Raw genomic sequence first — 12,982 nt, 5'->3', positions numbered from 1 at the left:
GAATTGAACTTGCCATGACAGGTTTGGGGATGTTGCACTGGTAAAGGGGGATATTCTAGAACCCAACTACAAACATGCTTGTAATTATGGTGCTTAAATAAAGATTTATATTAAAAAAGAAACTGTCATTAATATAGTGGAAATGATCACTCTAGACAAGAACTGCGTGCTGGAAGGAGGTAAAGCGATATGAATGCTACTTCTTCAATAACAATATCTCAGGGGCTGGAGCAGGGGTCTTCAAACTATGACCCGCGGGCCACATGTAGCCCACAGAGGAGTCTGATTCGGCCTGCCAGCAGTAAGCGCTGTTTAGTTGCCAAGATACCTGCCAGCATATACACTTAGTGTCATGGTTTCTCAGGGATGGTCAAACCACCTCCGCCATGGCATGTTGTGTGCTGGGAGGGTGGGCGTGAGGGCGGTGTTGAGAGGGACACTGATGTGCCCTTGCACCTGGAGCTTGGCATCACTGGAAGGCGCCGGAGGCTGTGTGGTGAGGAGTACCACATGTGGGTGACTATATGATGTAAAAAGGCACCTGCTCCACCCCCAGGCAACGTGGTGTCTGTGTGCTGTGCCTGCCTGTCAGTGAGGTTTTCCTCCACTCCCTCCACTGCCAAAGGTCAGTCAAAAGTGCCATAGAAATAAATTTTTTCCAGATGGGGGGTTCTGTCCGATTGGGCTGTGGGTGACTAATATGAAAATTCCCCTTTGGGGGTGGTGAGGCGGTCAGTGCTGAAATCAAAGTTAGGGGGTGGGCGGTGATTGGGAGGTTAGGGGTTTGGTGCTGAATTGCCCATTCGGAAAATTAGGGGTTTGATGCTGAAGCATTTTAAAGGGGTTACATTAATAATTTTATATGCATTTTGCAATTCCTTTTCAGTATTAACATGCTGATTCCGAACATATCAATTTGGGCATTATATAGGGAGATATAACTGAATTATCAGGGACTGAGCTGCTCTGCTTGGAAAAGCCTGCAAGGGGTAAGTGTTCACATCAGGGACTAATGGGGGCTCATACACTGTGTGTATATATACAGACATATTTGTATTTCACTAATATCAGTTTGGAATCCCTAGGAAACAATGATGTCAAGAAAAAGAAAAATTGACGGCGAGTGTAGGATATTCAAAGAACAGTGGACTTATGATTACTTTTTTTATGCGGTACAAAGAAAAAGCTGTGTGTCTGATATGCCAGAATATAGTTTCTGTGTTCAAAGAATACAATTTGCGACGCCACTATCAAACTCAACATAAAGATAAATATGATTGTTTGGTTGGAGAAGTGAGAAAAGATAAAATATTACAACTGAAACATACACTGACAACTCAGCAAAATACTTTTGTGAAGCAGAAGCAGTTAAATACTTCCTCACTGCAGGCAAGTTTTCAAGTTGCCAAGCTAATAGCGTGCAATGGCAAACCAACTGATGGTACTCCTAGCATGGTGGGGTCTAAGAGGGGAGTAATTACTCACATTACACAAGAGATGAACAAACATAACCATCCTCATCCAATTGCCATACACTGACTGCCTCATCCACCAACAAGCGCTGTGTTGTAAATCACTGAAGTGGGACTCTTATAAAAATTGTGGTATCTTGTGTTAATTACATTAGAACTCATGCACTAAACCACAGACAATTTCAGGAATTTCTATCTGAGGTAAATGTTGCCCATGAAGATGTTCTGTACCACACAGAAGTCTGTTGGCTAGAGTAGAGGGAGAGTTTTGAATCGTTTCTATGACTTACTTCTACAGATTACAGCTTTTCTACTTTCAAAAAACCAAGAAGTACCAGAGCTCAATGATGCAGAATGGAAATGGCACCTTGCCTTTCTGATAGATATAACAGAGCTACTCAACAGGTTCAATCTGCAACTTCAAGGCAAGGGGAAGCTCATCTGTGATATGGCATCGCATGTGAAAGCATTTGAAGTAAAATTAGGCCTTCTCATCAAACAAGTACAGGAGGAAAACTTCAGTCATCTAACAACTCAAAACCTGTCAGCGGACAAACCATTGGTTGCATTCCCAAAGGAAACATGTCTGGCTTCACTAGAATTGTTGCAAAAGGAGTTTCAATTTAGATTCAAAAAGCTTCATTTCCATGAACAGGACATACAGCTTTTTCATAACCCATTTTCTGTTGAGATTGAAAATGTCCTTACAATTTACCAAATGGAACTGGCTGAACTGCAGAATTGTGACTCTCTGAAAGACGCATTTAAGTCAAGTAACCTTTTGAATTTCTATGCATCTCTCCCCTCTGAGACATATCCAAATATCAGGGACCATGCACTCAAAATGGTAACCATCTTTGGTAGCACTTATGCCTGTGAACAGACTTTTTCAAGAATGAAACATCTGACTTCTCCAACCAGATCAGGATTAACTGATGCCCACTTGCATCACTTGTTATGGCTGGCAGTGACAAATATGGAACCGGACATTGACCATCTCATTAGCCAAAAGCAGGCCCACAGTTCCCATTGAAATACTGGTGCGTGATCTGTTTATTTTGAAATGGTTTTCATTTTATTTATATAAGATATGTGCAGTGTGAGTAGGAATTAGTAACTCATATAAACCGGCCCTCCAGCTCTCTAAGGGACCATAATCCGGCCCCCACTTTAAAAAGTTTGAAGACCCCTGGGCTGGAGCGATAGCACAGCAGTAGGGTATTTGCCTTGCAAGCAGCTGATATAGGACAGACCTTGGTTCAATCCCTGGCATCCCCTTTGGTCCCCCAAAGCCAGGGGCGATTTCTGAACTTATAGCCAGAGTAACCCCTGTCACAGGGTGTGGCCCCCCAAAAAAAACAAACAAAAAAAATATTTCAAACTAGTATCTAAAATATAAGGTAAAGAAAAAGAGAATGAGAGAGAGAGAGAGATAGAAATATCTGCCATAGACTCAGACTGGAGTATAAATGGGGTGAGAGTGGAAGGAAAACTGGAAACATTGCTGGTGGGAATGTGTGCTGGTAAAGGGAATATTGTACATTCTGTAACTGAAACTCAATCATGAATAACTTTGTAACTGTTTTTCTCAGAGTGATTCGATTAAAAATTTTATTTATTTTTTCATGTGTCTTTTGGCCATTTGTATTTCTTTGAGGAAGTGTCTGTTCATTTCTTCTCCTTTTCAAATTTTATAAGCTGTGTCGTTAAGTAGTTATGTAGGCCAGTTCTTTCTTCCTCATGAATGTTATCAAAACTATAAATTTTTCTCTTATAACAGCTTTAGCCGTGTCCCACATATTCTAATAATTTTTTGTCTTTGTTCTAATTTTTTCCAGGAATCTTTTGATTTCCTCTTTGATTTCATCTCTGACCCATGGTTGCTCAGTAGTGAGTTGTTTAATTTCCAGGTTTTATATTTTTTCCTGTGTCTGCTTGTTATTCTCTTCTAATTTCATTGCATTATGATCTGAGAAGGTAGCATGAATAACTTTCATCTCCTTTATTTTATTTAGGTATGTCTATGGGCTAGTATGTGATCTAATTTGGAGAATGACCCACGTGCATTGGAGAAAAATGTGTATCCAGTTTCCTAGGGATGAAGAGCCCTCTACACTTATCTACTAAACCAATTTTTTCTATTGCTCCTTTCAGTTATAGTATATTCTAATCAGGTTTCAGCCTGTTTGACTTATCAGGTGGGGGCAAGTCAATGTTGAAGTCTCCTACTACTATTGTGTTGTTACTTATATCTCCTTTTAAATTTGTCAGCAGTTGTTTTAAATATCTTGCTGGTCCCTCGTTGGCTGTGTTTATGTTTAGGACTGATTTCTTCCTGTTGTACATATTCTTTAATTATTAAGAAATGTGTATCTCAGTCTCCTATAACTTTTTTCTTTTTTAAAAATTATCTTTATTTAAACATCATGATTAAAAAGAAGAAATACAAATGGCCAAAAGACACATGAAAAAATGCTCCACATCAGTTATCATCAGGGAGATCCAAATAAAAACAACAATGAGGTACCATCTCACAACACAGAGACTGGCACACATCACAAAGAACAATAACAATCAGTGCTGGTGGGAATGTGGAGAGAAAGGAACTTTTATTCACTGCTGGTGGGAATGCCATCTAGTCCAGCCTTTATGAAAAACAATATGTAGATTTATAAAAAAAAACTGGAAATTGAACTCCCATATGATCCAGCTATACCACTCCTAGGGATATACCCTAGGAACACAAAAATACAATACAAAAATACAAAAAAAATCCCTTCCTCAAACCTATATTCATTGCAGCACTATTTACAATAGCCAGAGTCTGGAAACAACCATGATGAATGGCTAAAGAAACAGTGGTACATATACACAATGGAATATTATGCAGCCATCAGGAGAGATAGCTATATGTGGATGTACATGGAATCTACTATGTTGAGTGAAATAAGTCAGGGGGTGAGAGATAGGAACAGAATAGTCTCATTCATCTATGGGTTTTAAGGAAAATTAAAGACTTTACTGTAATAAGGCCCAGAGACAATAGAGTTAAGGAAGGACTGGAAGGACCAGCTCACAATGAGAAGCTCACTACAAAGAGTGGTGAATGCTGTTAGGGAAATAACTACACTAACAACTAGCATGACAATGTTAAAGAATGAGAGAAATAGAATGCCTGTCGGAAATACAGGCAAGGGTGGGGAAAAAGGGGGCATTGTGGTGGTAATGTTGCACTGGTGAAGGAGTGTATTCTGTTTATGACTGAAACCCAACTACAAACATGCTTGTAATCATGGTTCTTAAGTAAATATTTATATTATAAAAATTATTTAATTTAAAACACCATCATTAACAGTATTCTAAATCACTTGCTTCCAATATAAATAGGTTCTGAGGATTTGCAGATTGGGTTTTTGTTTGTTTTTTTTTGGGGGGGGGCACAGGTGACTGTGCTAAGAGTTTGCTCTTGGCTCTGTGCCCAGGGATTACACCTGAAGAGTTCTGGGTACTTTATGGAATGCCAGAGTTAAAACATGGGTTGGCTACATAGAAGGAAGTGTCCAGCTCATTGTAGTATTTCTCTGCCAGAGATTTGTATTCTTTATAATTCCCTAGGCAATGTTAATACTATTAAATATTGAAACCAAATTTTGACAACCAAAGATAATATAATTGCTCTTTTCCCACTTTATAAAGAGCCACCTCTGCATATCTCATATTCATCCCAAGTTTTAAAATGTACTGCCATGGAATGTAAAAACTATGAACAAAAAGACTTTTTGAAATAAATAGTAATTGATAGCACTATACATATCATATCTTGTATATGGTCAGCTGCTACCCCCTAAAATAGTTTAATGAAAGGACCAGAGCGATAGCACAGCAGTAGGGCATTTGCTTTGTAATTGGCCAATCCAGATTCAATCCCCAGAGTCCCATATGGTCCCTCTAGGCAGGAGTAACTCCTGAGCATCACAGGGTGTGACCCCCCAAAAAACAAACAAACAAAAAAGAAAGAAAAAAGTTTAATGAAGTACTTTATTGAGTGAGCAGCTGAAAAGAAAACCTTTGAGATGTTACTATATGATTTTTGACATATAATTCAAAAATTAGTTAAAAATAAGTAGCACTGTGTAATGAAATTATCATTTCCATCTGCTTTAATTGCAAATTGTTAAATCTGTGAAAACAATACAATAATATTATTGATGCTAAGTTATGGCAATTTCTACTTTGAAGTAGTATTTATTTGATAAAGTGTAAATTGAAAAAAATCCTTGGGCCGGAGTAGTGGCATAAGCGGTAAGGTGTCCGCCTTGCATGTGCTAACCTAGGAATCACCTTGGTTCGATCCCCTGGCAATACCCAGCGTCCCATATGAGACGCTCCCCAAGCCAGGAGCAATTTCTGAGCGCATAGCCAGGAGTCGCCCCTGAGCATCACCGAGTGTGGCCCAAAACCCAGAAACAAACAAACAAAAAAAATTCTTTATCATCTGATTGAGATATTTTTCTTTTTTTAATTTTTTTTTTGTTTTTTGGGTCACACCTGGCAGTGCTCAGGGGTTACTCCTGGCTCTATACTAAGAAATCGCTCCTGGCAGGCTCAGGGAACCATATGGGATGCCAGGATTTGAACTATCAACCTTCTGCACACAAGGCAAATGCTTTATCTCCATGCTATCTCTCCGGCCCTTTATTGAGATATATTTCTAATAAATTCTTACTATTTGTATATTGCTTTAATCAATTATATATCAGTAAACTAACATGATAAATCTATCTCTGTTAAATATTTGTACCTTTTGCTTTCTAGAAAAACATTTCGTGATCATTTCGGCAGCACATATACTAAAGTTGGAATGATACAGAGAAGAATAGCATGGTTCCTGCACAAGGATGACACACAAATTCGTGAAGCATTCCAATATTAAAAAAAAAAAGAAAAAAGAAAAGCATTTCAAATTGTAAGTAAAAATTATGATCGATGTTTAATTATTAAAAGTATTTTGGTCATATTTATATATTATACATGTTTTAATAAAGCATAGAATGTTTGGAAAAAATCGTTTGGCATGCTTGTGCAAATTCTGAGAATGATCTATGAAGACACTAAACACTGCAGGACATGAACCTTGAACATGGAGCTGAAATAGTACCCTAGCACTGCCAGCTGTATCATAATCCCTCACTGAATAAATCTAGAAGGGGAACTATTTTTAATTCCAAAGAAAAAATAGATAAAAAGTTTCTTGAAGGAGTACATTTATTCAAGAATTATTTTGTAAATAATGGCAGAGGTATCAAATTACTATGGAACTAAGAATAACTGACTATATTTGAGTGATGTTACACATTTGTTTTAGAAAGGCAATATGTGGGGCCGGAGAGATAGCATGGATGGAGGTAAGGTGTTTGCCTTTCATGCAGAAGGTCATTGATTTGAATCCCAGTATCCCATGTGGTCCCCCAAGTCTGCCAGGAGTGATTTCTGAGCATGGAGCCAGGAGTAACCCCTGAGTGCTGCCGGGTGTGGCCCAAAAACCAAATAAAAAAAAAACAAAAACAAGAAAGGCAATATGTAATATCAAAAAAATAATATCCTTTGTTAAACTTTATGTACAATTTTGACAACTTAAAATTCAATTGGTGTTCAGTTTGAGTCTTTAATTTTATAATAAATACTATAAAAATCATCTAAGATATTGCTTTAAAAGAATAAGCTTTGCATCTTTGCAGTAATCATTTGATAGACTCAAAAAATTTTTAATTAAATTCCAAGTAAAATTTTCAGGCTTTGCTTATTCTATAAGTACCTCAACAAAAACCATTCTTGTTCTTATTTGGCATTTGCTTTTCTCTTAGCTGGGATCCAAACATACAGAAATTAGTAATATTGGGAAAAGATTATACAATTTTGAATGACTCATTCCAAGACCTTTATAACAAATAGCAAAGGCAACCGAGAGAGAACTGCTCTACAAAACTGAGCTCACTATGGTGGGGTGAAGACAGGCATGGGAGGATGGAGAGTTGAGGGAGCAGGGAATACTGATAAAGGGTGTAATGTTGGAATCCAATACAGAAAGCAAGAAACCCTATCATTAACTTTATTGCAAATCATGGTGCTAAAATAAATTTAAAAATTTTTTATAAACTTTCTATTTAGAATTTTTAAGAAAAAAACCATTTGTGTGAATTCTGGTATGGTGAACAAATGGGAATTACAATACAATAAAATAAGAAAATAATGATATGCAAATTGTACAAAGGATCCATTTAGCCTTTTTTTCTGAAGCCATTTCACTGCATATATTACTAGTATATATATATGTATATATATATATATATTACTAGTATATATATATGTATATATATATAGTATATATATATATATACATATATATATAAAACACAACAAAACAATTCTGAAATTATCATTGGGTCCTTAACCACTTAATAATAATCCTTTGCCTTTTTCTATAAGTTATTATTGACACCTGGAGACAAAAGAGACAAGGGAAGGAGGACAGTCCATGGCAGGAGGCTTGCCACAATCACCAGGGGAATACAGTAAAGGCAGAGAAGGGAACCCTATGACAATGATAGTTAGAAATAATCATTCTGGACAAGAACAACGGTGAAAGGAGATAGTGCTGTGCACAATAACCCTTCATTAACAATATTGTAAACCAGTGTCTAAAAGGGAAAAAAAAGGAGAGAGGGAGACAGAGGTGGGGGGGGATAGAAGGAAACTAGGGATATTGATGGTGGGATATGCACTTGTGTAGGGTCTTGTACACTATAAGACTGAAACTCAATCATGAATAACTTTGTAACTTTGTGATTGTGAGAGAAAAAAACAACTGTATCATAAACTTGTAAATTGTGGTTTTAAATAAAATAAGTTGAAAAATACATAGCAAAATAACAAATGTAGATTTTATTTTACCTTATTTTTGAGAAACTGTTGCATAGACCAGGCACAAAATCAGTACTGAACATTTTTGGTAACCTCTTAAATATTACTTGTCCATTTCCAAAGTCCAAATTTATTTTGCACAAAATGACTTCTAGACAAATATCTCACAGTTAATCTAGCTCCTACTTTTCCCAGTGAAGGTCTGATTGTTATCTTATTAAAGTGACATATCCCTTCTGAAACTTTTCTTATTCTTTTTGAGCTATTCTAAAAGATTGCCTCTTCTTAAGAGCCCCTATAATGGGGCACACTCTCCATTTGGTAAGCAACCTAGCTCTTCGAAATGGGCAGAAAACCATTTATGGCTTGAGAAGAGCAAGTCCCAATTTCACCTTCTCTCCCCATATTCTGGATAATACACCCCACAGACTCTATTGTATTTGGGTCAATAAAAATGTACTCGGCACATTTATAAATAACTAGAAATAGTACATATGCACAAGTGATGCAAATTCTCATAACTCCCTTCAGTACATTCTGAATAAAATTTTGTGTAAAAGATGAAACAAACTACACATACTGGAAAACCTCAGCAGCAAAATCAATCTTTTTATGTACCAATATATGCCAACTTCCATTTCTTTTTGACTATTCATATAACAAACTTCAACATATTTTGAACTCACCTTTGTCCTTCTGTACAGCTACAAAAATCATATATTTGTTCTTCCAGATTATCAATAAAAGTACTGACTAGGATAGACTTTAAAATAATTTCCATAAAATGCACCCAAAATAAACCTTTATTTGAGCATAAATCCCCTTAGCTCATTCACTGCTGACTCTCCAGAGCCTAATGCCAGACACATAGTAGGTTCTAAAATGTAGAATAAATTAAATAGTGAAGGATGATGGTCATGCCACACCTGGCCTGGTTTACAGAAAGCACGTGTAAATGCAAGGTATCATTCTTCCATTCTTATTTTTATGAGTAAATAAAGGAATGAAGAAATAATGAATAAATGTAGGTGGAAAGCATTATCAAAGTAACTATTCTAATTCTTGCAAGCATGTGTAAATGCAAGGTATTATTCTTCCATTCTTATTTTTATGAGTAAATAAAGGAATGAAGAAATAATGAAGAAATGTAGGTGGAAAGCATTATCAAAGTAACTATTCTAATTTTTGCAAGCACTTCTATAATAATCCTTCTGCTGGCCACTAAGTCATTTCCTCCAAGCCAGCAGTTTGTTTTCTGAATGGAACCAGAATGTAAAAAATGTTGGTGCACATTAGAATTTAAAGTGATAAATAACCAGACCAGTCACAGTATAGTAAAAGAAAGATTTTAGGTTTCTTTGGTGAAACAAAAACATGTATAAAAATTACAAAGATTTTAGATTTCATTCACAAAAAAAGACATTCACATTTTACACTATACATGTTATAAATACAAGAATGTATTATGTGCATTGTAATGAAAGAAAAAAAAGTAAAACCTAAATATTCAACACTCTATTACTCTGTACTCTAAAAGACCTAAAAGTGGATTACATTAACGCAGTACAATCAAGGGAACTTGCTTAAAGACATTATATGTGATTGTAGCTTATGTTACTCCTTCTAAGCCAAAGGAGCTTTCATAATAAAGAATCAGTGTTGGGTGTGCTTTTTTCCTGTTTGCATTTTATTTGTTGTCTACTCTTCTTAATGTCATTCTAACTAGAACTGGACAAAGACTCCTACATGTCTTCTTTTCCTTACAGATTTTTCTCTAAGCATTCAAATTAAGTGGTAATGATTCAAAGTTCTTCGGCAGTCACTTTATTCAAAAAGGGAGAAAACAGTGAGAAGGGATAGAAATTTTTAACATATACACTCCACCTAACAAGTAAAAATGGCCACACTATTTCTAAATATATGCCCCTTGCTTAGAATGGGCAGATACCATTTGCTGAAAGCAATACACTTTTCCACTCATAACAAACATATGCAGTCTATCCATCACATTATTCAATCAGGGACAAAATACCTAGGTTATAGTTCCAAACTTTGTGAGAAAAGTACTAAAGCTAACATTGAAAACATTAACTGGCATACTATGTTGATTTCAGGTTTGGGGTTTGGGGCACCGGGGGAAATAACATCCAATAAATTAAATCAGTATGGCTTACTTCATTTATTTATGTATGCTTCACAGCTGCAGCATTCATACATGGACATTCAAAACTTTATAAAAGATTAAAATGGTTATATATACAAAATTGCTTTCTTTTTGTGTTGTTTTAACAATCCCCCGCCCTCCAGAGCCCTGGATTGAAATCCGTCGGAAACGTGTAGATTGGTAATCTTGCGAGTTAGAGTTAAGAAATCCATTAAAAAGTAGACCTGGTTGAGTTAATAATTAGCACTTTGACCCCTATAAAATGCTCCTGGTCATTGAAAAGTCCTCCATACAGGCCTTTCTTGTAAGTGAAGAGAAAGGAATGCAGCAAAGAAAAGTTCCACATTGTAGTCCCAAAGTCCACCAGGATTCCATTAGCAAGGCTTTAGCAACACGGGGAAGCGGCTGCACCAATGGGAAGGATGGCGTGGTGACTGCTGGGATTCTGCATTGGTTAGTAGTCCAGAGAAGTTGTCTTTAGTCTTGCTGATGGTCAAGGGGCAAATAAAACCATTTCCAGCCTAAGCACACTACAAAAAGCAGCCGAACTAGTGATTAAAGACCAATAAAGGCCCATAACCATTATTAAATATGCCTGAACTCAAAGTGACTTTTTATTTTATATACAAGATTAAAATCAACATTAAATCATCTTATTTACATTGCCATTGATGCTAAAATCGAGCTTTTTAAATAGTACAGTAGGCTGGTATACATTATATAATAGTCTGCATTGGAGGCAAATAAAAAAACTAAAAAATAATTGGGCTGGAAATGGTTCCTTTATGCCTTCATTTTTTTTTGCTTGCCTACTTTTGAATGCCAACACTTTCAGTTAAAATGTTTTGGGAGCACAGCAACCCAAAATGACTGGACAGAGGTCCAAAAATTCAAACCAACTGGTAATACTTCTCAAGGTGATAGGAAAGGCACAAGAAGTTAGGACTTTGGCTGAAATGATGAAAAACATGTGTTCGCCATTTTAGGGCTCAGCGCCTGGAATCTTGCCACCTCCAACGATGATCATGTTTTGATGTATTTATTGAATTGTCCTTTGCTGATGAGGAATTTTTAAAGTATTTCTTAGAATAAGTCCTTTGGTATGCAGATGCTACATGGAAGGAAAGAAAGAAAGAAAAAAACACAACAATATTACTTGCTCCATACCCTAAACTACCGAAGTTGTAAATGAGGGTGTCTAGTAGTTGTTAGAGCACGGTTGTCCATTGTTTCTAAAGTACCACTTACGGTTCATGCAGGTAATTTTAGGCATAGCCCATCTTCCATTTCCTAGACAACGAATAGTTGGAAGGTGGCGTTGAATGAAACCATCTTTGCAGTGATATCTAATTAGAGAGTTGATTTCATAACGTGGTTTCATCTTTCCAAAGGTCTTGGCATTTTCTACAACAGGGGGTTGGCCGCAAGCAACTAAAGAAAAGTAAATTGAGTTATTTCCAAATAATCTAAATATTTCCATTAGTAGCAATATCTTTCTTGGTAAAATCCAAACAAATATCTCTAGTAATCACTTGGAAATTAAAAATAAAATTCAGAGAATCAAATATTGAGGTACTAAGTCTGTTTAAATCCCAGATTCTGCCATTAAAAATTGTGTTTCATTAAAAAAAATGGGGGTAAGTGATAAAGCATTAATTTATCAGTCTGACAGGGATACTATTTTTTGGCAAAAATTTCAACCTAAAAACAATTAAAAATCACCTTTTTCATGTCAGTCTGTGTTAAGCTAGTGTTATTTTTATAATTATCCCAGAGTACCTATTTCTTTCTTTTTTTACTTAGAACAATAATAGGTTTATTAGTAATTTATTATTATTACCATGAGCTCACTGAAAAATTATAATGATAGTATCATATTTTCAAAATAAGAATATAGGGACCGGAGAGATGACACAGCGGTCTTGCACACAGTCAACTCAGGACAGAACCAGTTCGATTCCCAGCATCCAGGAGCAATTTTTGAATACAGAGAAAAGAGTAATCCCTGAGTGCCACCGGATGTGACCCAAAATCCAAAATAAATATATAAAATTAATAAAATTAAAACTTTGAAAATTAAAAAAATAAATATTCTCCTAAAAGCTAAAAAAGTGACTCTTTACTATTTTATATTACAGAAAGGAGAGGGAAATGAGGATATAGTATTCAGGACTCAATTTTGTAATTAGTTCATAAATGTAACACCTGTCAGAGATAAGTAGCTTAATCTTTAACTATTACTTTAATTGTACAATAAAATTTTCTAAAAAATCAGCAAACCTAAAAATAGTAATAATAAAATATTAAAAATTTAAATCTTAGTTTTGTAATTCAAGAAATAGAGAATTGACTACATTATACTGAGTTATAGTCAACTCAGTATACTTAATATAAATTACATACTTTAAAAATTAGCTTATTAAAT

At 35.7% G+C, this 12,982-nt stretch overlaps 1 protein-coding gene and 1 non-coding gene across 3 annotated transcripts in view; one reads left to right on the top strand and one right to left on the bottom strand.

Moving 5' to 3' along the window:
- Window positions 1–6,298: 6,298 nt before the first annotated feature.
- On the top strand, window positions 6,299–6,405 carry LOC126002211 (U6 spliceosomal RNA). Its single transcript, XR_007492976.1, has one exon. It is a non-coding gene; the product is annotated as a U6 spliceosomal RNA (small nuclear RNA).
- Window positions 6,406–10,557: 4,152 nt separating this feature from the next.
- VCAN (versican) overlaps window positions 10,558–12,982 on the bottom strand; it is a 108,186-nt gene continuing 105,761 nt past the window's right edge. For both annotated transcript variants that reach the window (XM_049766037.1, XM_049766036.1), the window contains 2 exons: window positions 11,806–11,988; window positions 10,558–11,668 (listed from right to left, as the gene is read on the bottom strand). In XM_049766037.1, the coding sequence (XP_049621994.1) occupies window positions 11,547–11,668; window positions 11,806–11,988 (305 nt within the window). In that variant the 3' untranslated portion in view covers window positions 10,558–11,546. The remainder of the gene's footprint in view (window positions 11,669–11,805; window positions 11,989–12,982) is intronic.

Source organism: Suncus etruscus, chromosome 2 (genome assembly GCF_024139225.1).
Source record: "Suncus etruscus isolate mSunEtr1 chromosome 2, mSunEtr1.pri.cur, whole genome shotgun sequence".
Lineage (NCBI taxonomy): Eukaryota > Metazoa > Chordata > Mammalia > Eulipotyphla > Soricidae > Suncus > Suncus etruscus.
Note: the sequence above shows the minus strand (reverse complement) of the source record. Positions and strands in the feature narration are given on the sequence as shown.